The sequence below is a fragment of the Delphinus delphis genome, chromosome 14 (assembly GCF_949987515.2).
Source record: "Delphinus delphis chromosome 14, mDelDel1.2, whole genome shotgun sequence".
Classification (NCBI taxonomy): domain Eukaryota; kingdom Metazoa; phylum Chordata; class Mammalia; order Artiodactyla; family Delphinidae; genus Delphinus; species Delphinus delphis.
The window spans coordinates 51,010,111-51,035,419 of record NC_082696.1 but is presented as its reverse complement, the minus strand read 5'-3'; the positions used below and the strand labels follow the sequence as shown (position 1 = coordinate 51,035,419).

The window sequence follows — 25,309 nt, the reverse complement described above, 5'->3', positions numbered from 1 at the left end:
GGAGGAGGAGCCATAACAGCTTTCTGGACTGTCTCCCGTGAAACGTTTCACAGCCAGGATCCTTGCCACTTCCTGAAAAGGAGGGCATATCCGAGGTGAGTGGCCCGCAGAGGCGGCAGGGAGTGAGGAAGGATGGTCTGGGAAGAAGACATGGCAGGTCTCAGCAGCCAAAAGATCCAAGAGCCGACCTGTGGCCTTTGCTCAGGAGGCCGGGGCAGGTGCCACGTGGCTACCATGCAAGCCCTTGAGGGGACCCCACCTGCTGCAGACCAGCTGAGTCAGAACCCTTGAGAATGGGGCCGAGAAAATCTTTTGCAGTGATTCTAACGTGTTGTGAAGCACTTGGAGCATCTCCAGGCGCTTAGGTCCTGTGCCATGCAATATCTTCTGGCTGGTTCTGAAAATACCCACGGCAACGCTTCCCTACCTTCCTCCTTCCCTCCCTCCCTCCCTCCTTCCTTCCTTCCTTCCTTCCCTCCCCCTTTCCTTCCCTTCTCTCTCTCTCTCTCTCTCTCTCTCTCTCTCACACACACACACACACACACACACACACCTTGGGCAGGAAAGAAGGAGAGAGAATAATAAAGGCTATTGAACACTTGCCTTGAGAAGTACTGAACATTTGCTCAAAATGCATCATTACCATAGTTACCATTTGCTGGGTGTGAATATAATACCTGGAAAACAAAAGTATTCCAGCATGTGAGAGAGAGCAGGCCGTCTGCTTGGCCATTGCAGGTGTGGCTGCCAAGTGGGGCCCAAACACAGGAGTCTCACCCTCTGGTTTTGCTTCCCAACCTGCCACGTCAGTCCCATCAGGCCCCATCTTTTACTGCTGAAGGTCAAATGATTCCGCCACTGGTCGCTGCCCCGTTCCCCCTTCCCTAAAGACTTCAGAGGCAGGGCTTGTGATAAGAACTGAGAACCCACGTGAGGCCTTTGTGGGACTGTCTGAGCCTGAGGTGTTTATCGTCCTTCTGAATGGCTTCTCCTGGGGAGGGGGAGGGGAGGGGGCCCTGGCGGAGCCAAAGAGCAGTAATCTTCGGAAAAGAAAGAAAAGGGCCACAACCACGGCAACAAAAACCTCCTGCAGATGTGGAATTTGAAGGAATCCAGAGAAAAGAAGCCTATTTTTAGCAGGAGTGAGAGTGCAAACTGTGATAGTCTCCACAGGCCGCTGTCACTAACATTTGTCTATTAGCAACATTTTCATATTTAAACACGACAGCCCTGCAAATGGAAAAGAACCAACACTTTATCTGCTTGCTGAGTAAAAGCTATCGTCTTCCCTCAGCCTGGTGGGAGGACCCGACCCGCTCCATCCATTGGCATCGGGCCAGGCATTGGGTTCACCTGTGTTGCCATGGATATTCATGTGTCAGCCATTGACGGCAGGCTACTCAGCAGTGGTGACAAGGATGCCGTTCCTTCCGGGTGAGAAAGCCGTGCCGTGTTACCTCTGTAGGGAAAAACGTCCAGTGCACTTTACTCAATTAAGCATGCATGTGTGGAAATACAACACTCAAATGAGCAGGAATAAAAATATATTAAATTTGAAGAAGTTAAGTAATACCGTCGGGAAAACCAGTGAACTTGAGGTGAACCCAAAAATGTCAAAAAAGAGAATCTCAGAAATGTGAGCCTTTCGGCCTTTTACCAGACCCCGAATGAGACATATGCATTACGTCCTGTATGCCCCATACGAATATCTTGCCCAGATCAATATCAGGGAGCCTGGCACACAAGTTCTTTTGAAACTTTAGGCAGCAAGCGCTTTTCTAAGCCCTATTAGAAAATAATCCACTGTTCATGTGGTGAGTTTGGATTGGGGAGGGGGACAGTTCTCCGAGGATGAGACCCTGAAGATGACTTCTCCAGGCCCCCAGTGCACATTCTGACTTGTACGTGTCTCTACCCTGCTGAAGTTGGTGTTAGTTATTGGCATTCCTGCTGGTCAACGGTGGCTCAAAACTGAGTAGAAGAGGGAGAAAACCACAGGGAAGCACTGAGAGCCTCAAGTCGACCTAGATGCAGCTGCTTTTATTATTCCCAGCTTGGGTTGACATTGCTATACATGCAGAGAAGTGTGAGCTTTTCTAGATGATCAGCAAAGCAAAGCAGGAGAAGTTGAAGGGTTTGCTTAGCTTCATTGTAGGCTTGTGGCAGTAGTTTCAAAATGTGGTCCCCAGGCCAGCTGCATCGGCCTCACCTAGGAACTTGTTAGAAATGCAGATTCTTAGACCCCCATCCCAGACCAGAATCACAAACTCTGGGGGTGTTGCCCTGGAATGTGTGGGGTTCGCTTTTTCTAATACTGTGCTAAAATATAATGTAACATAACAGTTGCAATTTTAACCATATTAAGCATATAATTCAGTGGCATTCTCAATGTTGTACAACCATCACCACTATTTCCAGAACTCTTCGTCACCCCACACAGAAAATCTATAACCATTAAGCAATAACTCCCCTCCCCCCTCTCCCCCCAGCCACTGAGAACCTCTAATCTACTTTCTGTCCCTATGAGTTGCCTATTCTAGAGGTGTTTCATGCAGGTGGAATCATGCAATATTTGGCCTTTGGGGTCTGGCTCCTTTCACTTAGCATAATGTTTTCAAGGTTCATCCGTGGTGGTGTAGCATGTATCAGCACTTTGTTCATCTTTATGGTTGAATAATATTTCATTGTATGCGTGTGCCAAGTTTTGTTTAACCATTCAACTGTTGATGAACACTTGGATTGTTTCCATCCTTTGGCTACTGTGAATAATGCTTCAATGAACATTGGTCTACAAATATCTGGAATCTGTGGTTTAACAAGACCACCAGGTGATTCCGACGTGTACTTAATTAAGTTGGAGAAGGTCTGGCCCAGAGCCCCAGAGCTGTCTTTCTATAGAAACTTGGAACACTCAGTGCAGTCTGCCCTACTGCAGCTTCATCCATCCTAGCCAGGGGTCAAGGCTGTGGCCGCTTACATTTCATTTATGCTACAGAGATCGATATTTAGCGTTTCTCAAGGGTCCTTCTAAGACTAATCCCAGAAGAAAAATACCTGTTCAGATCAGGGATTCTCTTTGACTTTATTTCAAGGGTGATGCCTCAAAATACTTTAAAGGGCTGGCAGAAAAACATTTATTAAAAATACATAACCATTCAGGTGTTGATTGGAATTTCACTCACATGTTTTGTGTTACCCCATGATGACCTTGGTATTAACTATAACAATGACCCACTCTACTCCTGTCTGTAGAAAGCAGCCCTTTTTTCCCCCGAGAATTGTAGAGGTAGTACGTGGGAAGAAAAGAAAGAGAAAAGGAAAAATGTATTTGCTATAAGTTCACAGATACTTGGGTAATGTGCAGGGACTATTGTCTTAACTTATAGGCCCCAATATGTTATTCTCAGCTAATTATTCTTCCTATTCAGAAAGGTTAAATAACTTGCTTGTGGTTGCATGGCTAGAAAATGACAAAGCCAGCAATTAGAATCCAGCTCTCAGTCCAAAGTTGCTGAATAAATCAATTTATACTGGCTGTGGGTGGTTTAAAATGTTACCCCTTTGGGGATATTTGGATTTTTAACAGAGGACTCCTGGATATGTATTATTTTAACCTAAAGAAATAAATCTTTAAAGGTAGAATGTCATACCTGAAGAAGAGGAAAGGAAGACCTTTCCAACAACCGCGGAACCACACTGTGGAGTCCCCCGCAAGCTAAGCACTCGCGATCCCTGGAGGGCAGGCTCAGGAGAGTGTTGTGTTTTAACCTGGGTGTCACGTGTTGAGAATGAAATGAAGGAGAGATGGAGGCAGCCAGAACTGTGACAGTCTGGAAGTCATGATGCCCTAAGGACAATGGAAGTGACTGAGATGAGGCCAGGGGAACACATATGACCCTGTTGCCAGGTAGATTAAGGGCAGCTCTGCGGAAGAGGACGCAGCCATGCTGAGTGGCTCTGGGGGAGAGGGCCAGGCCTATGGGTAGGGGTTGCAGGAAGGCAGATTTCTTCTCAGTATCAGAAAGAGTTTGCTCAGAAGAGTAGGATGGACACCCTTGTGGAGTAGTGAGTTCCCCGTTGGCAGAAGCATCACAGTTGAGTCTGATGACCAGCCAAGCAGACTGTGGCAGGGCTCCCTGCACTGAATGGAAGGTGAGACAAAAATGACTCCCTGGTGCCTGTTCGACTCCAAGGCATTATGACCTTGAACTTAGCTGCTGAGTTGTTATATGCTGAATGCAAAACCAGTATTGAAAGGGAATTTGATAGTGATCTATCATTTTCACTGTTTAAATTATGTCTCTCCTTTTAAAAAAAAATCACTGAGCATCACTGATGGACATTTCTGAAATATTTAGAGTAATTATTCTTTGGGGATTTTGTCTCCTTTTTATAAGTTCAGTGGGAGCATCAATTTGAATACCCTCTGATCACTGTGTACCGCTGTGACCCATTGGCATTTCCCTTTTTAGGCTAATCATTGGAAAGCTCAAAATGGAGGTGCTCCGTGGGTAAGCATCTTGGGAGATAACAAAGCAGGGAAGACCCAGCTGGAGTCTGAGGCAAACAACAGGGACTTTCTGTGTTATCGTTCTTCCTACTGCATTCGGCTCACATTAGTGAGGTCTGAGGATTTGGGTGGTTGGCATGATCATGGTCTTCAGACATCTGAAGGATGTAAATACTGAGGAAGGAAGAAATTTATTTAGCTCGAGACAAGGGGTATATCTAATTAGGGTAAGAGTGATGGAATGAAATTAAGCAAAGAAAGATTTAGACTGAATATTAGTGGGCTATTTCCAAGCAATAGATTGATGAAGCTTTTAGATATCTTCTAGGGAATGCTGTCCTGTGTTTTCCAAGTCACTTGAAAATCAGAGGGACAAAGGCCGAGATAATCTTGAGGAAACCACAGTCTCTGTAGATCAGGCAAACGGAGAGTGCTTAGCTTTCTGCTTTCTAGTCTGTCTCATAAACATGAAAAGCTCAGTGGGCAATCTCCTACTGAATGACTTCTGTCCGCCTATAGCAAGTGCTTGCTTTTCTTACAACCAGGACTTTTTGAAAGGTGGTTATGTTCCCAAGGGTCAAATCCAAATGTGAGAATCAGAGGAGAATTCTGGAGAGAATCTGGGGTGGAGCAGGCACCCGACTTCTCTGCCTGCTTGTTAGTGGTGCCTCTAAGGGGCAGGAAGAGGAGGCGAAAGTCAAACGTTCTGTGATCGGTGGGAAAGGATCTTGAAACTCTGGGTCAAAAGGAGACACCTGCTGCAGGGAGAATTGAAAACAACTGGTTGAGGAAGATGGCGACCTCAGCCATTGCATAACCCTCCATAAACCTGGAGCTTTTCTTCTCCGGACCATGTCCCCTACATGCTAGGAATCTACTTGTTCCTCCCAAAGTCTAGTACAGACGACTCTTCCAGGATGGGCCCAGATTCTGGGGGCCACCAGTCACCGTCTAGGACTTGCGGCCTTCCCGGACCAGCCGTGTGGTCTGGGACCAGCTGGTCACGTGCGGCCATGTGACCAGCCATTGTGGGCACATGCATAGCCTGGAGGGTGTGGGACTGGGCTTTCCTTCTGAGACTAATTAGAGACATTTGAAATGAGGTATTTTGCATAAGCCATTAAATAGTACTGACAGGTAAAACAATGGAAAGATATACTGAATTTGGTAGAGATTTTTATGTTTAACCTCTTGGGGGGGTGTCAGTACTCCTGGCTTCCTCTGTGGTCACAGAGGTGGGCAGTCCGGGTAGGGGGGCTATTTTCCTATAACAAGGGCAGCTCCCATGTAATTTTCCACTTTGAATCCTACATCTTTTTTTATTAAATAAGATGGAGTTTTACTCTTTAAAACAGACCATCGCCGGTCTGCACGGCTAGCTTTGTCTTAAAAGGGAATAAAATTCTTAAGTTGAAACCAAATCGGAGACTGTTCTATGGCGTGCTCTGCGAGGGGCGTGCAGAGACGTGGGTCTGCTGATTACCTTAATTGTGGAGACAGCGGGGTCCATAATCTCTGGGGCAGTGGACAATCGCTGCGTGTGTTCTCCTCGTCCTTGGATTTAGACGGCCTTTGATCATCCTGCCCGGCCTAGAATCCCGAATTCCACTGATGACCAGCCTCAGGCCGTCCACTGTTGCATTCAGGCATTCGTTCGGGAAGCCCTCTCTCTGTCTCCAGGATGTTCTGGGTTGGAGCCGGGAGAGGACGGACAGGCAGCAAAAATCAGAGTCAGAAACCCCCCAGCAGCAGAGAGAAGGGCACCGGGGAGCTGCTGACAGGGATGAAATGGGAGGCGGAAAGGCCGCGGCGGAAGCAGCAGCGTTCCCCAGGAGGACCGTGGCTGCTGCCCACCCGAGGAGACGTCCTCTCGGCATGAGGGCACTGTGTAAAGCAGGGTTAGCCCTTGATGAGGTTTTTACGTGCACTCCGGGTTTTGAATTTTCCTGCTGGCATCTCATCACAGTGTGGGGTAGTAGCCAAGGAAACCCTCAGGTGCCTTCCACGTCCATTTCCAACCCTGGTTCTGAAGAGGGCAGGGTGCCCCCCGTGCCCCTGAGGTCTCAAGGGGCATTATAAAACTCTCCAAATAAGACGAATTTGGATTCTTGCTAATTTAAAAAGTCAGTGTAATAATGAGTGTGTTGGAAAATGGAAGAAACTACCTTCTAAAAGCGGGGGGTAGTCATGAGTCATGCTACAGGACTGGGTTGAACTGAGGGTTAGTGTCGTGTTTACTGTTACTGAACATCAAAGATGTCTTAAGCTAGGAACACAGTTGTCTCTCTCAGTGTGACTCCCATTTACTGCGTGTCAAGCTGCAGGAAGTCCAGCTGATGTAAATAGATTAATATTTAAAAAGTAATACAGAAGAGTAAGGTACCGAACATGTAATGTTTAATTATTAAAAACCCATAATGGAATTCCAATCCGAGCTCACGTCTTACGTCTCACTGGCGCTAAGCAAAAATCTCAATTAGCCAGCGAGTCTGCTCACTCCACGGCTCATTTTGACTCTCCCAGGGCCAAGCCCGTGTTCTCTCAAAGTGTCTAGAAACATAGGTATGGGCAGCTTAGGTAGTACTAGGCTTTCTCATTAGACAATTGTCGCAACCCTTTTCAGTCAGATTGTTGGATAAAATGACTGTACGTTGTTAACAGGACTTAGGAAAGAATTTGAGTTACTTCCAACTGATAGGACTTGGGAGAGTAGGTGATCTGTTAGAAATCGCAGTATTAGGGCCTCCGTGCTCCTGCTGGGTTTATCAGGCTATGAAGTATGTGTTACAGGATGCAGGTGTCTGATTAGAAAAATGGACTTAGCCCAGGGATAGTTAACCACCCATTTTCCTTTTGAGACCATAGTTCTCCTGGCCCTTTAGGACACACTCTTTTTTTTCTTTTTTCTTTTTCATTTGTTAGTTCACTTTATTATTCATTCAACAAATATTTACTGAGTACCATGTGCCAAACACTCTTCCAAATGCTTGGGTTGCATATTATTTACACAAAGGACAAAATTAAATTTCTTCATCCACTGTGCCTAGTTGGCAGCATGCCTCAATACAGTGGGGTGAAATATTCTGCTAAGTGGTGTTCCTGCTATCAGTTTTGCACAGTGTAACCCAATGTAGGACACACTCCTGTGAGGGTGAATTTCTCCTATGGTGGAGAATAGCCAGAGGAAGAGATAACAGGACCAGTGTGGCTTGGCGTGGAATAAACCCTCATGGACCAGTCGAATCCAGTTCAGAGTCAGTGGGCCAGCAAAGCTGATTGGGGCAGTAATTCTTGATTTTATATTTTTATTTAGCGGGACAGATAAGGATGTTCCTTTGTATATGAATATGAAAATACTGATAAGCCATTTGTTTTTCTTGTTGCTGTGCTCTAAGAGTTTGCCCCCTTGATCGTGGAGCCTCGGTTCCCATGAGATGCTCGTGCATTCATCTATAATGCAGAAAATGCAGTGGTGTGACCTAAAATGCTCTTGGGTGGAGCTTCAGGGTTTGGAAGGTCACACAAGAGGTAACAGTATTCATGACATCCTGTGGGCTGGCGGGCTGTGTCGGGTAACTAGAACTGAGAGGACAGAAATTGAGTTTGTAGTGACTGCAGAAGCTGAAACCACAGGGTGAAATGTAATAGGGTCCAGGCCTCGATGAACACAGGAAGCTGATGAGAGGGGAGGAGGGAGCTGTAGGGCTGAGAAAAGGGCTGCAAGGGGACGAGTAACCTTGATTCCCAGCAGGGCAGAGCCTGTGAACATGTGGAAGGGCAAAGGCATGGGAATCACCTTCGCCTTCTCTTACAATTCAGAAAACAACCAACAGTTGCACGTGGGAAGCCTTACCACGCGCAAGACAGTGCTCTGGGGTGTAAAGGCCCAGGCCCGGCACCACAGAGGAAAGCTTTAAGCAAACGAAAAATGTTAAGGCCTAGGTTTCCTGGCTCTGTCTGACAGGCATCATTTTCCAAAGTGATTTTCTACAGGATCCTACTAGGAAAAAAAAAAAAGATTTCTATTTTTGGAAAGTTGAGGAAACTCTGGATTACCTAAGTTAAATGTTTCTTTTCTGCAGAACTTCTCAGTGGCTTAAATATGGCAATGTGCAATGAGACTCTTCCAGAGGAGCATAGGGTGTGCAACTTTTCCCAAACTCATTTGACCATGGAATCCTTTTTTCGGGGCAGAACATTGATGGGACTGGTGTTTCTCAGGATACCCTGTAGGCGATAGAGTTGGGATAGGAGTAGTCAATGAGAAGGGGGGCGGGGTTTGCAGTGGAATTAGGAACAGGCAAGGACTTGATGTGGCAGTCACATTTCCTTTCTGTGGTGACCCTCAGAAATAGTGCTGGTGTAAAGAGGTCTGTGTAAGAGGCATATCCTGATGTCACCTTCCTGCTTTCCTGGGCCGAGGCTGCCCTGGGCACCCCACACCTATAGCAGGGTACACGGTAGGATGATGCCACAAGGAGCTCCTTAACCACAGGAGGAAGTAGTGTGGGATCAGAAAGGACTTTGAAGTCCCTGACCCTTCCCAGATTGTCCTCATCTTTTAATATAGAGTAATACCGGAAAGGGCCGTGGTCGGGATTAAATCGGAGAAAGTTTGTAAAGCTGGGGTAGATTCTTGGTCTCCCTGAAGTTGGAGGCTCGCTATATAGAAGCTCGAGGAAACAAGCAAGGCAGGACTAGCCATTGCTGCCCATCTTCCTGGAGCCTGGGCAATTTTTCTGGCAGCAAACGTGGCCCCCCAGTGCCAAGAACTGGGCGATGGGACAGTCTTTTTGCCCCCAAGGAATAGGCACCATTGCTTCCTGCTCTAGCACACGGCCTCGGAGGACTTGCAACTCCTGCCACGTGACTTCCAGTCCTGCCACTTCCAGCCCTCTCCTCTCCACTCGGCCTCACCACCTGTGCTGGCCCCGCGCTTCTGCTTACTGCCTGTCCTCTGTGGTCCTCTGGCTTTCTGCCCACGGCCACTCTTCCCACCACTACTTAGTCTCTTGAGGTCATCTTGATTCCCAGCTCACCAGAGAAGAAAACCTGATTGGCTTGCTGAATTGCTCCGTCCCTGTTAGGCAGAGTCCCCGCCCCAGGTCTTGAGGTACCCTCGAGTCCGGTCTGCTAAGGGCAGGACAGCAGCGGACAGTGGCCATAGCAGGCACTCAGTGCCTAATGGCTTCTGTTCTGATACACTGGTAGCTCCTACACAGTTTTGTTTTTCTTCTCCTCGTTCTCCCTTTTCCTGTTCCTCCCCACTTCTGTACGTCCAGTCCATACCAAAGGCATGCCTTGCTTTAACACAATATATCCAGCGACGCCTGTTCTTTCACCCTTAGATACTAAGCACTAGAAGAGAGGCTCAGCCTCACATATTTCGATTATCCCCTCATATACCCTTCTTCTGTATCGTACCAGATCTGAGGTCCATTGTACAGGCTATTTGGATTAGGCAGTGCACCATACTCATTTCTCTGTTCACCTAGGAGCCAACAGTCCAGTTGTACAGTGGGTCAAATGGTAGGATCCTTTTCCATTTCATTTCCTTTCTTCAGAGGAGACCAAAGAATGATGTAGTCAGTCATATACGGGTTCTGAGATGGGGGCTTTTACCCAAATACTGATAACGGATATATAATTGTTGCTAGTCTTAATTTCCTTGTCTCTAAAATAAGGTCTGTTACCTGCCTGCTGATCTCTTCACAGACTTCTAGTGAGTGGTATTGTGACAGTGTCTTTTGCACTACTTGAATTTACTGGAAGAAAGGAGTTGTAGAAATAACAGATGTGTTTATAAACATATATGAATTCACATATCTTTGTCGCAAATTGTCTTGCTTCATACCATTTAGCACTTCAGACATTCAGCCTGGATGGGGAGATTGGCTTGAGCTAACCCAGGATTTACTTATGAGGATGGAATCGTGAGAGGGATGCTCAGTGGAGAATCTAGCATTAGTGGAGGGTTGGCTTTCAGTTAAGTAGTTAGCTCAGCAGGGTGGCTGCATTCATGGAACAAAGATGGAAGAGAACTAGGCGAACCTAGGGTCCACAAACATCCAGGAAGTTTTTCAGAGACAAAGGAACCAACATGGGGATCTGAAGTTGGAAGCAGTCCAGCATATCCCTCACAGATACCTAAGAAACTGTCACTAAGTAGGTGCTCTCACACTGGTTTTAATTAACTAAAAAGACAGCAGATAGCCTAAATTATTTCTTTTCCCCAAGTTCGTGAGCCCAGAACTCTGGGCCTTTTGAATTGGTAGCACTGTGCACCAGATGCCGTAAATGTCACATTTGTGTGTAACTGAGCATAAGGGATTCCATTGGTGACTCTGGCCCGGGCGACTGGTGCTGGCCTGAAGCTGAGCCTAGGGCTAAAACATCCGTGAGCTTCAGACCACAACCTGGCTGGCAAGTCTCCTCATTATTGCAATTATGTTACTGTCAAACACTCTACAAGCCCTTGGAAACACAGTGGAGAGAATATGGGGGTCAAGTGTTTTGCTGATTTGGGTTTCTGGGTTTTATTTTTGTGGTGTGCTTTTGACGTTGAAGTACGCATCATAGGAAATTTCATAGTAGTGAATTTCCTCTTTGTTTTTAATAACTGAGATTTAATAAAAGAATGAGTAAATAAGAGTTTAGGTAAACCAGTTGGCTCTGTTTTAAACCTGTAAAACTGGACCCAGTGAAGGCAGCAGATATGACACAGGAGGAGATGGGATAATGAAAAAGGGGGGCCAGTCCCTTTTAAGAGTAAATAAAGTCACAAGTAGGAACAAACAATGGCTTCTGACATCTCTCTACCAATGCAAAGAGTGGGAAGGACCAAGTTACCCTGGATTGTGGGCCCAAAAAGATAAAAGCGATCTTGGAGATGCCACTGAGACTTGGAGGGGGGTTAATGCCTAGATGAGAGATGACATATAGAACTAAAATGTAAAACACCACATCCCACCAACATACCTAGTAGGTGGGTAAAATTCTGGAAAATATATCCTTGTATAGCAATCCATGCACCTGAGGGGAAATGCAAGGTGGGAATTTTAAGAAAATAAAAGGAAACATCAAAAGAATTACTTGGGGGGTGGTAATTGAGTACAAAATATGAAGTAGATATTGAAAATAGATTAATTAGCAATTAAGCAAGATATGGGGCCATTTACCTAGACATCTGCTAAGGATACCATTCTGTTAGAAACGGAGCGATTGATCCTCCTTCCCATGCCTTGTGCATAGTTCTGAGAAGGTGGAGAAGCTGTGAGAGGAATCCTACTTTGACCACCATATTGATTAATACAGGGGAGAGCAGCTTGGTGTGTGGATGGAAAGAATTGACCCAACCATCTTGGAATGTGCATGGATGTGATCAACCATGTTCCCTAGAATTGGGATAAGCAGACATTTTTAATCCAAGGAAGGTTGATTTGTTCCCCAAATCAGAGGCTCAGTGTAGTTTGTGGGGGTGGGGAGGGCAAAATGGAGGGTGGGAAATTCAGAAAATGAATATTGTGTCAGGAAGGCAAGGGTGCATGAAGGGGTAAACGCTTGGGGGAACTGCCCAAGGTAATAAAAGGAGCTATTAGGGCTATGCTCATGGAAGGAGCAAGAAGCAGAATTGGAGAGCTCAGTGTTTAGAGCAAATGGTGTAATGTTTAACAAAAGAGGGTGAGAAGACAAGGATGGGCAACTTTTATTTGTTTTTTTCTTTCCCATTGTCTCCATAAAGAGAATGCGCTTTATACTGGAAAGGGTAACAGAAACCCTAAAGAAAACTATGAATCCCGCGTTGGGGGCAAAGAGATAGGCAGAGAGCACCTGCTACACTCACCACATTTAGCTCTCCCTGCCGCTTGGAGGGAATTTGAGGATAATTTCATATTTACTTTGGGATAATCTTTATTCTATCATGATGAATGGAAGAGGTTTCAAAAAGACAGAAATGGACTAAAATTTCAAAATTGGGAAAGGGTTTCTGATTTCTGAAACTCTAGACCAGTAGGCTTGATGGCTTACCCTCAAAAGGCCTTGAATATATCATTAAACAAGTGGTTGATAAGCACTTTAGAGAAAAAGGTTTTGGTTGACCAGAAACTCAGAGTGCAGCATGCAGCGTGTCAGAGTGAAAAAATGATGGGTCGGAAGTTCTGATCTGGATCCTGGCTCCATTATTTGTAGGCTGAGACCTTAGGGAAACCACATCATTTCTTTGAATATTTGTTTTCTTATCTTCAAGCAAAATGGGAAAAACAGTAGCTCCTTTACAAGTTTGTTGTCAGAATTAAAGGAGATCAGTGAAAGCTTCAAGCTTAGTACATAACTGACATTCAATAAATGTTTGTTTTGAAAAAGCAATACCTAACCGCGGGATACGACTGCTGAAAAAGCACATGTGTTCTAGGGTGGCATTAGTGGAGCGACTGTGTTCCATGTGAGGGAGGGGAGGGTTCTCTGGACTCGATGCTGGTCAGGCTGATGCGTTCTGTTCTGGACTCCACCCTCTAAGAGGGACATTACCGAGGTGAAGTATATGCCTGGGTAAAAGACACAGGAGGACAGACAGGATAGGAGGGCTCTGGGAACTTGTCCCTGAGGAATGGGTGCAGGAACTGGGGAGGTTTAAAAATAAAAATCTGGGGAAAATATGATGGCTCTTTTTAAGTATTTGAAAGGCTGAGCTTTGGAAGAGGAATTGACCTGTGCTGAGAGACCCTGGGGAACAGAACTACTGTCAATGGGTGGAAGTGACAGGGAACATTGAATGGTTAAACTTTCTGACACTCAAAGCTGTCCGACAACAAAGCAGGCTGCGCAGGACTCTGCACTATGTTGCAACCCTCTTTAGAGAGATCGTCTTTGTGGGATTCACTCTTTGGCTGTGTGGATGGATCAGGATGGTCTCCCTGTCGTAGGAAGATGAGGGGCACCTAGAAGACCATCTGTGTAGAAGTAAACCCACGTTTGCTGGGGGAGATAGGTTGGGCTTGACCCATGAAGTTCCTTAGAGATCTAAATGTCTGTAATTCTGAAATTTCAAAACAAAGCTATTATCAAATACAGACGTACCTCGGAGATATTATGGATTTGGTTTCAAGCCACTGGATATAAAAGCAAATATCCCTAGTAAAGGGAGTCACATGAATTTTTTGGTTTCCCACTACATATAAAAGTTATGTTTAAACCATGCTGTAGTCTAAGTGTGCAGTAGCACTATGTCTAAAGTAATGTACATACCTTAATTACAAAATACTTTATTGCTGAAAAATGCTAGCTTTAATCTTTTTGCAAGAGGAACATCAAAAATCACTGATGACAGATCACCATAACAAACACAAAATGATGAAAAAGTTAGAAATATTGTGAGAATTACCACAATGTGACACAGAGACACAAAGTGAGCAAATACCATTGCTCACTGATAGACTTGTTCAATGTAGGGTTGCCACCAACCTTCAACTTGTAAAAAACACAGTATCTGAGAAGTGCAAACAAGGGAGGTGTGCCTGTATTAGTCAGTCATCAGTAAAACTTCTGTAGTTTTAAAGGAAAATGCCAAAGTCCTTGAGATAGTGGGGCAGTCTGGGCTTTGAAGCCACACACATCTAAGTTAGAATCTGGATCTGCCATCTCTTATCTGCATAGGGAATCTTGGACAAGTTATTTAAACCCCAGTTATCTATATGGTAAGGTACTTGTGGAGATTAAAAGAGGTAATCCACGTAACATGCTTAGCATGGTTACTAGTGCTTAAATAATGCAAGCTATTGTTAACTCGTATAATCTATTATTATTACATCAAATTGGGGCTTCCAGTAGGCACTGTAATAAAAGCCATAATTTTCAATGGAGTGTCCTGGAGAGATTTGAGGACTGGGCAGCAATGGACACCAGGGGCTGAAGTGGGGCAATCCTGGCATCCACAGGTAGGATCTGGTTCAGTCTGGAATCCAGGAGCACAGAAACGTTCAAGACTGCTAAAAGGGGATTGAATGAAGCATTGCAGGTAAAGCCCTTTGCCAGGTGTCTGGCAGATTTCAAGCAATCAGTATATAGTTGGTAAATAAATGAGACTCACTAGGAGCAGCTGCGAGCCTTTGAGAAGCAGCCAGAGAGGCAGCTGAGGAGCAGAACTGCCAGAGGAGCCGTGAATTCCGCCTAGCAGTGCCCTTGACCTGGACCACCTGCACACACACAGCCTTGGTCCTGTGGCATTTCAGTGCTGCTTCTCATCGCTGATGCCAAGACACAGCCTGGGTGGATGAGGGGGCTGGGAGGCAGATTCAAATAAAACCCCTAGAAAAAAAGAGACTGTTTCAAATATCACAGATCATAATAGCAGTCCTTCCAAAAAGTCCTATTATTGATGTGTGATTAGCTGTGTTGTGGAATTAAAGCCATGTGTTTTGAAATATCATTTTTGCCATTTTCTAAAAAGCCTGTGTGAAGGAAGAAATGAGGTGAGTGACCACAGATAAAAAGAAGCCAGATAATTAGTACACTTCACTTCTCAACACATCACTTTGGTGGCGCTCCCCTTATACACAGGTGCAACCCAAGGTCCCTCCCCACAGTTTTTTCAGACAGAGAGTGGGCTCTTACAGTCACACATAATGAAACTTCAAATATTCAAGTATGCATTTAGAAAACAGCAAGTAAAGATAAAGGAGATCAAAGGCACATTTGAAAAGAGATTCAGATATCTATTTGGAAAACAGGGAGAGTTACAATAACCAACGTAAATATACATGTGAAAAAAAATTCAGATATACATTTGAAAAAAGAGGAGTCACAGGGTTAGCAGAGCAAAGGGAGGTTAGATATTGAGAGAGTAAAATATTAAGACTATTTTTTAGTTAAAAACTGTTCGTTGCATTTAGAAGAAATCTGGGGAGAGGAAGTGCGTGCAGATTTCTCCCATGACTGTTAATAGACAGATTTTGAGTTTCTTGAGGGCAGGTGCTGAATCTTTCCCATTGTTTCACAGTTCAGTGCCTTCTTGAGCACAGCTCAGTACTTACTTTAAAAAAAATAAAAGCATTACAAAGAGAAGCTCAGTTTTTCTCAAGCTTCAGTTTGAAGCAAAGAGGATTCAGTAAAAACAAAACAAAACCGTGCAGGCCTCCTGTTTCCTGCTGTAGATGCTAAGCTGTATGAGGGCAGGGGATGCATCTTACTTAACTCCTATCCCTGGTTCCTAGCTCAGTGCCTGACACAAGGTGGGCCCTCAATGATTGAATAAATTGGATTATGTCATGGCAAAATTTTCAGGCAGGTCACAGAATACTTGGAGTTGAGAAAAAGGAGAGAAAATCGAGTCATGGGGCCTGGCAGCAGCATTTCAATGGGGGATGGGGTAGGACATGGCTCTCTGCTTTTATGGGGCACGTTTTCCATGTCTGCAATCACTTGCTGGTTCTTTCTTCCTCACGTGTTTCCTGGGCAATGCGTCACTATGGACGATCTCAGTTTACAGCTGAGCGCCTGTGGCTCAGCGTGGTTAAGCCCCTGCCCCACCAGGAGCTGGAGGCTGGAGGAGTGGACTAGATGATCTCTGAGGTATCCTTCAGGGCCAACTTTCATTGCTCTGAGATCTCCTGGGCTACCCCTGTGGCCTTTCACGGCCACAGAACTGGAAAACAGAGAGGCAAACGTTTGGCCTCAGGTGGATCAGATTTTCCAATGTTTGAATTTTTCAGTTTCCGTCTGGGTGACCTGTGTTAAGAAGAGGTGAGCTGCATGTATCCAGCTGCATTTAATCCATGTATTAAATGAAGTGGAGAGTTTTGTGATGATACTAACACACTTAGGCGACCGAATATGTCAGAACAAAGGGAAACGTCACCTTCTTCTGAGTCATGTGTTTGGCTCTGAGGATGGAGCCTCGGTCATGGAATACAGTCCAGGACTCCATCTCTTGCTTTGGCTGTAGAAACAGAGACCTGGGTCAGTAAGGAGCCATTTGTCAACACTCATTGAAACTCTGGAAACCAAGCCCATCTCTGCTCTGCATTTCAGAGCTCATGGCACGTGTGAAAGAGAAGGATCTACCCTGGTGACCTGGCCCAAGGTTTCTGAAATCCAGCTTAACCTATAAGTAGTACTTGAGTCATGGTATAAAGTTCCTACAGGGCAGCTTTCTAATGAGATGTTCAATTCTAACAAAGATGCTCGTTAGTCTCTCCTTGAGTTCCAAATCCTATGTGAGAGGAGAGAGAGAGAGAGAGAGAGAGAGAGAGAGAGAAAGCCAAACTGCAAAACAAAACAAAAAACCAAATAAGATCCTTAAACAAAAGGAACCATGTAGCAAACATCATCACATTGGAATCTAAACCTGCAGAAAGTTTACTTTGCAAATGAACTTCTCCATGAATTGGCTCTAAAAAAAAAAAAAACAGCCCTTGCTCATTCTAAATCCCACTCCTGATTTCTGTGTAGCTGTGCACGTCTAAGGCTAGGTCATCTTTTTCCTTCCTTCACTGTAACCCAACTTTGCAAGGAAACTTGGAATGGTGAACTCAGTCCCCCCATCAGAGTTTGGTGCACCGCTCTGTGGGGACTCACCCTCACACGCATTCTGCCACGCCGGGCATGGGTCAGCCTGTCTTCAAGGCATGTGATACTGTGGCTTCTGGCCCTTCCTTTGGAAGATAGTTCTGCCATGTAATGAGTCAAGCAGATCGTTCATCAGCTCTGTTTTTTAATAAAACATGAATAGTACAGTTTATGGCTTCCACTGTTCAAACAGCAGTTGAGCCTAAGAGGAATTATTCATCTTAATGGTTCTAACCCTCATTTCCAAGCAGCCATGCTGCTTTATCAAGCTTTCACCTGAATTAGAGAGTGACTGGCCTTGGAAAAAGTGGGCTCCCCAGGAGCTGAAAAGAGCCTTCCCAGGATGGTGGGCAGCTGGGATGTCCATAGGCCTGTCATCCGGCTCCTTGTCACTGCAGACAGTCCCTCTGTCACCCCTGGGATGGCAGGATGCAGGATGGGGGCTGGAGTCTGTGAGGTTCAGCATGTGTTTGTCCATGTCTCAAAGACACGCAGACTCCTAGGAAAGCCTAGATGAAAACCTCCCTTTTCCTCCTCACACTGCCAGAAAAACATCCTCCTATTAAGTTAAACTGAACTTAAACCTGTGGAATGTTCCTGGGAAATCAGCAACCACGAGGGAGGCAGGCTAGGAACTGAAAAAATTTTCTGCAACAAGGTTACTGTTAGGCCCAGCACACCAGTGTTGCTTGCTACTACTATATTAGCTCCCTTTCACAGAGGAAGAAACTGAAGCTGAGATTTTCATAAGAGAGAATGATGGAGCCCTGACTCACACCCACATCTTCTGATTCCAAGTCAGATGTGATTTCTATAGCATCCTTTGCTGCCCAAGTGCACCGAATTAGGGCCCTGATGGAGGCAGAGTCTAAACCCAAAGGAACAGTTGATGCTGGGGCCATGGGACTGCAGGGTCGAGCTGGAAGCAAGTATTCAGGTGGGATCAGTCTGAGGCCCTCAATTCATGCTATGAGGTGACTGTCTATAGGTGAGGCAGACCCAAACCCTTCAAAACACTGATCACCCCTGTCCATGTCTCTCCAGCCTCCTTTGCTTCACTCTTAGGTGAGCTCATGATTTTTTGAGGTGACCTGGACCACAAGATCAATGCCATATTTAACAGGCCAAGATCTAAAGAACCAGCCTCTTATGGCAAGCTCCAATTTTGGTTAAGGGGCTACAACTTCTGAGCTGTTACATGGGTGCTGTGTTCGTGAAAAGTCAGGAGCACGCGAAGATTTTGTTTTTCAGATTGTTGATGGCATTCAAGAGATTGCTAATATCTTTTTACTGTTCCATTGCTGCAAATGCCTTTGCCCAGATAAGAAAGATTTCAGCAAAAGAGTTTCTTAATGAAATATCGCCTGATGCCAGGTTACCACTCAGAAGGCAGCGGTGGATGGGTTCCATTGAAGGATGCAGTTCACTCCCACAGCTGACAGCTGATTAATGTGTGTTAATTAGGAACCCTGTCTCCCTCCCTGATCACCTGAATCTTCTAAGCCCAGCAGAGTGTATATATCGTGCCCATGTGGGTAACCTCATGGCATACTTTGGCTTTGACTTTGGACGTTTATATAAAGGCTCAGTTGCCAACATGAATAGCTTTCTTTCTTTCCAGGGGAAATACAAGATGGAAAGAGTTATAGGAACCAGAAGTCCTGCCTTTCAGTTTTCTTATATCAAGAGCAAGTGATATTTCTGCTGAGGCAGTGTCTTTTGAGCAGTTTAGCGGTGTAGGTTGCCACATTTATTTCACAGGAAAGGAGTGAATCCATCAGGCCACTGAGCTTATAAGTACTACCCTGGCAGCCAGCCACCAAAATATAAATACTCTAAATGGACTAAAGGAAATGTTCATTCTGTTGTTTAGAATTGGACACATCCCAGGAAGGTAAACTTAATCTTTTTGAGGACTGCTGTTATAGGGCTGAATGGAATATGCATTTGTTTATCTCCTTTGTGATCTTTTTGTCTTCCCGGTGATACATTATGTATTTGTGATACGAAGCATTTCAGCTGTCTCGCTCAATAGCCTCGCATTAGCTGATTGTTCGGTCCCCAGATTGCCATCGTTAAACAGCTTCAGCCTCAGCTCCGTCCAATCTGGGACCTGTTAGGGAGAGAAGTGGAACCAAAGAGGCCAGATTCCAACAGAAACAAAGCCGGGTGGAATTAGGGGGAAATCATTCCAGAGCCCAGTGAGTTGAGCTCTGCACTTCTTAGTCTTTATCTTCTAAAATATCTGAAGGAATTTTGGTACTTCTTGGCATAATGAGGGAAAAAATAATGCCTCAAAAAGTTTGAAAAAAATTAAAGCCGTCTGTGGAAAGAAGGTGGGAAGAATACCCCATAACACCACAGTTCAGAAAAACCATAGTTTATGAGACACATGCTGTGTATTTCATGGATATACAAATGTTCTTTTATTAAAGAGAAAGATCTACAGTATATATTTTCACCTAACTACCACATCTTAAGTAATCAGCTCAGGCTCTTATGATGAAATCTTTAATTACTAGAAGTGTATTAGTTAGATGTAGAATGAATGATGTGCTGCATTTTATTGCTTCACATGATACAGCCATTTGTGCCATAAATTCGTTGACCTAATCTTAGACGATGTGTCCTGTAAGACAGACATGATCCATTATTTCTTAAGTGACAGTTTTTTCCCCAAATAATTTTTTGCTTCATCAGAAAGATTGCCTTATTGTATTTTTAGACTAGTGTTCGGAATTGAAATGTAACAAGACAAGGAGACACTCACATTCACACTCCTTACCCAAAACGAGATTGTCAGAAACTGTCACACTATTACCTAAACACCGTGGGATGCTGCAGAAAATCAAGTAGGGTAACCATTAGGCTTTTGCTTTAACTGGAAAATTTGATGAAATAGAATTTGCTTCGAACTTTGATGTCTGTAATTCTTTTTATGTGAAATAGATAAAATGTGGTGGAGAATTCTCATTGGATAATTGGGATAGATCTGTGAGCATTCCTTATTCGTCAATGAATTACTGAAAGTGAAGGGAGAACATTTAAGTTATATTTAGGTTACTTTTTGTGACTCTACGTGAAAATATTTATTTAGCTTGAGGAAACAGAGGAATCCTCTGGAGGCAAATAATTCAATCTGGCGATTTGAAGACCAATTAAGGATTTCAGAAAACTCTTTCCCCTTATGGTTAAAAAATACGATCCAAAAGAAATATGCCAGAAAATTTGGTATTTTTTTAAATTAGCTTAATTCATTGATAATTTTTTTTAGTTCATAATTAAAGAGGCTATATTTGATCCTTCACTTCAAGCTTAAAAGTTTACATTTTAGGCTATCGATGCCTAACATTGAAACAGAATCAGGTGGCTTTATTTCATATTGGAATTTAAATGTCATGTCATTATACATTAACTTTTTAAAAATGATCAGGTTTTAAAAATAATAACTTACATGCATCAAGTTTTCACTACTAGTTTCTTTAACCTTTATCTAGATGAGAATTTTGAGAGTCTGATAGATTCTGTGTGTCTCTTCTCATCAGAGGCAATTCTGTGCTTATTTGTAAATTAGACATCTCAACTATGAAAAAAAAACAAACCTCTTAATTCTGGAGAAACTTGAAACACTGTAGTGAAACACAGGAGTATCTTAGCATTGATTTTATTGTTTTTGCAACAAGCATTTTGAAAGGGTATTTTCATATGAGACTAAACAAAAAGCTAATGTGTGCCAATAAGTATTTGTCATTCAATCTCACACCATCGAGTATATCACCTGCAGATATCAGTGGGAATAAAAGTGCGAAGGAAAAGAGTGGATTTACACAAACAGACTTACATCTGCCACGAGTGTGTATACTCACAATCACATAGTAGCATGCCACCACTGTTTACAGTCTAGGAAAGCTGAGAGTTCAATGAGATGAGTAATCAAATGCCCAGCATATGTTGTTTTTGCATTGTTTATGTGACCAATCATTATTAAAATTTATCATCTTTTAATGCTATCAGTTTACCATAGTTAAAAAAGCAACATGCACCAGCAACAGAACAACAGACTCTCTCCTCAACAAAAACAGGTTCCATTTAGAGCAATATTGGAACCAGGGCTTTACTGAAGAGAGAAGCAAATTCAATGAACTCACCATCGCATTGTGTTTCAGAATTCTTCCTCTGTTGCTGTATGGCTTGAGTGCTGAGGAAATGACCAAAAAAAAAAAAAAAAGAAAGAAAAAGAAAAAAAGATTGTGTATGTAATGTTCAGTCAAAAAAGTAAGGCACTGAAAGAACCATTGAAAATTTTGACATCTGTTTATCTGTTTATAGCTATGGCAAGATTACTCGTATTAATTCTTGTTTAAAATGCCATATGAAGGAAAGACATTTGTGCAAACAAGAGTCGTATTTGAATTGTAGATCATGTCTTCACCATCTGTGAGAGCTGATGGTGTTACAAAATTAATGTGTTAATGAAATCACAATAATTTCTCCAAAGTAATGGGTTCTGAAGCCGAGAATGACTATTTTTTGAACTTTGATGTCTAGTGATTTCCAGTTGGGAAAAGCTCTCAGCCTTTAATTAGTTCTGCAGCCCAACTTTAAAATAAATTTGGTGATGTCTCTCTTTTGCCAGGAGTAGATTTGAAGGGGGGAAAAGCCATAAAAACTTTTGGAAAACGTTCTCTTGGTGTTTGAAAAGTTGTTAAATAAGACTGCCTGCCAAGAAATGTCACCAAAAATTCTGACTACTGAGAGCGAGTGGGCAAACAGCTCAAAAAATAATTCTAGCTTGCTGCAACATCACAGGTTGGGAATAGCTAAACCTCACACAGACTTCATGACTAATTCCAAGTTTCCCCTTGGAAGCCAGACATAATGATGTTCAGTGCTATGTGTTATTGGTTAACACAGCACACCCCTTCCAACTGCATTATCCAACAGTCAATGGTGTAAAGTGACTTTGCATGAGGAGAATTTTAAGGGTCTATATTTCAAAGTCCACTGAACTTGCTGGAGAATTCTTCTCACCAAAACTATTTAGATTTGCATGTACAATGAGCCTCTTTGACCAGTGAAACTATGTGGGCAGGTATATGTACTCTTTTTTTTTTTGTTAGATCTACCTTAAAGTCATGCTTAAATGGGATAACACAGTTTCTTTTTCTTTTTTTAAAATAGGAGATGGTGGTAATTGCTATTCTGAAGAGTTCATATTTATAAAGCAATTCTGGCTTCCAAAGAGAAATTGTTTTACAAACATTTAAGAATTGTACCTTTTAGAAGGAAACACTTCCGCCTGTTTGAAAAATTATGATAAAGTTCGGAAGAACCTTCATGTAAAACATGAAACGCTAGCTACCAAAGGAAATTGTTTACCTTACTTTTTTCTTCTTTATTACTGTGTTGTAGGTATGTGACTGGTGTAAGCACATAAGACACACAAAAGAATACCTGGATTTTGGGGACGGGGAAAGAAGGCTTCAGTTCTGCAGTGCAAAATGTCTCAATCAGTACAAAATGGACATTTTCTACAAAGAGACACAGGCCAATCTTCCAGCTGGGCTGTGCAGCACATTACACCCTCCCATGGAAAATAAAGCAGAAGGCACTGGGGTGCAGCTGCTCACTCCAGACTCTTGGAATATCCCTCTAACAGATGCTCGCAGGAAGGCCCCCTCCCCGGCGGCTGCAGCTGGCCAAAGCCAGGGCCCTGGCCCATCGGTGTCCACCACCGTCTCTCCATCTGACACTGCCAACTGCTCTGTTACTAAAATCCCTACGCCAGTGCCCAAGTCCATGCCCATTAGCGAGACTCCAAACATCCCTCCTGTCTCCGTCCAGCCACCTGCTAGCATCGGGCCTCCCCTCGGCGTCCCGCCTCGCAGCCCTCCCATGGTGATGACCAACCGCGGCCCGGTACCGCTGCCCATCTTCATGGAACAGCAGATCATGCAGCAGATCCGCCCGCCCTTCATTCGCGGCCCGCCGCACCACGCCTCCAACCCTAACAGCCCTCTCTCCAACCCCATGCTCCCCGGCATCGGGCCCCCGCCCGGCGGCCCCAGGAACCTGGGCCCCACCTCCAGTCCCATGCACCGGCCCATGCTGTCGCCCCATATCCACCCCCCGAGCACCCCGACCATGCCCGGGAACCCTCCGGGTCTGCTACCGCCGCCACCTCCGGGCGCGCCCTTGCCGAGTCTCCCCTTCCCGCCAGTGAGCATGATGCCAAATGGCCCGATGCCCGTGCCCCAGATGATGAATTTCGGGCTGCCGTCGCTCGCCCCGCTGGTGCCGCCCCCCACCTTGCTCGTGCCATACCCCGTGATCGTGCCCCTGCCCGTGCCCATCCCCATCCCTATTCCCATCCCTCACATCAATGATTCCAAGCCCCCCAACGGATTTTCCAGCAACGGGGAGAACTTCATTCCGAGCGCCCCCGGCGACTCCTCGGCGGCAGGAGGCAAGCCTGGCGGACACTCCCTGTCCCCCCGGGACTCCAAGCAGGGCTCGTCCAAGTCCGCGGACTCACCGCCCGGCTGCTCCGGCCAGGCCCTGAGCTTGGCGCCCGCGGAGCACGGCCGGAGCGAGGTGGTGGACCTGACGCGGCGCGCCGGCAGCCCCCCGGGCGCGGGCGGCCAGCTCGGCTTCCCCGGCGTGCTGCAGGGCCCGCAGGACGGCGTCATCGACCTGACCGTGGGCCACCGGGCCCGGCTGCACAACGTGATCCACCGCGCGCTGCACGCGCACATCAAGGCGGAGCGCGAGCCGGGCGCCGCGGAGCGCAGGACCTGCGGCGGCTGCAGGGATGGCCACTGCAGCCCGCCCGCCGCCGGCGACCCGGGCCCTGGCGCGCCCGCGGGCCCCGAGGCCGCCGCGGCCTGCAATGTCATTGTGAACGGCACGCGCGGCGGCGCCGCCGAGGGCGCCAAGGGCGCGGAGCCGCCGCCTGAGCAGCCCCAGCCGCCGCCGCCTCCCGCGCCCCCCAAGAAGCTGCTGTCGCCGGAGGAGCCCGCGGTGAGCGAGCTGGAGTCCGTCAAAGAGAACAACTGTGCTTCCAACTGCCACCTGGACGGGGAGGCGGCCAAAAAGCTGATGGGGGAGGAGGCCCTGGCGGGAGGCGACAAGTCAGACCCGAACCTTAATAACCCCGCGGACGAGGACCACGCGTATGCTCTGCGTATGCTGCCCAAGACGGGCTGCGTGATCCAGCCTGTGCCAAAACCCGCGGAGAAGACTGCCATGGCGCCGTGCATCATCTCCTCGCCCATGCTCAGCGCCGGGCCCGAGGACCTGGAGCCTCCGCTCAAAAGGAGGTGCCTCCGAATTAGAAATCAGAATAAGTAAAAGGTTTGTATGTACACTGGGGCTTTTCTCCACACGAGTCAGCGCACCCCTCCTTACTTCTTACAGGGCAGAGGCGCGCGAGAGAGTTGTATTGATAATCATGGTTTTACCTTACGTGTTTTACAGTACACCTTGTGTGGTCACACACTATCATCATCTTGATCCAACATCATTCCCATTTTACAGATGAGGAAACTGACTCACAGCATGTAAGTGCCATGCCCAGGGTCACTTACTTAAGGATAAAGCCAATTCTTGAACCTGCATTGAAACACTATCTACTAATTACACTTTTATTATTAGGCTCATCCCTGTAAGTAGAAGAGGATGTGGGGAGGAAGGAGAGATTACTTGGGACCAGTAAATGTTCAGTCATGAGGTTACAGGACTGTGCTAAAAGGCAAGCTGAGCCACTTCTTGGAGCTGGTAGAGTCACTGGCAGAATGTCCTAATTCACCAAATGTTCTCAATAACCAGGGGATTCCATTTGCACGATGAGAATAAAATCTAACCTTCTTACATGCTATGCCAACTGAACCCAGACCACGAAGCCCCATTTGCCTGGTAGGGTGTGGAGCAGCTCGTGTTCACGGGGTCTCTTCCTTCATTTGTCACCAACCAGCATTTCCCGGGGTGGGCCTCAAGCATCACTGACCAGCTTTGCTTTCTCCCCTTTTGGGGCTCATCAGCTCAGTGGGTGAGGTGCTCACCTCTCCAGGCAGTGGGAGGCTTTGACAGGGAAAAGGGCAACATCACCAAAGTGGGTGAGAGCGCACATCTCTGACCTCTGGCAGGGGAGGGTCCGGAATCCTGCTTAATACCAAGTGAACCATAAATAACGAGTCCAGAATTTCAGTAAGGGGGAGGGAAACTAGCCTGCGTGGC

The 25,309-nt window shown here is 45.6% G+C and overlaps 1 protein-coding gene across 2 annotated transcripts in view; it reads left to right on the top strand.

The window, feature by feature from the left end:
• The window catches only part of SOBP (sine oculis binding protein homolog), a 158,178-nt gene that overhangs the window by 115,833 nt on the left and 17,036 nt on the right, over positions 1–25,309 (top strand). For both annotated transcript variants that reach the window (XM_060030145.1, XM_060030144.1), the window contains one exon: positions 22,487–24,427. In XM_060030145.1, coding sequence (XP_059886128.1) covers positions 22,487–24,424 — 1,938 coding nt within the window. In that variant the 3' untranslated portion in view covers positions 24,425–24,427. The remainder of the gene's footprint in view (positions 1–22,486; positions 24,428–25,309) is intronic.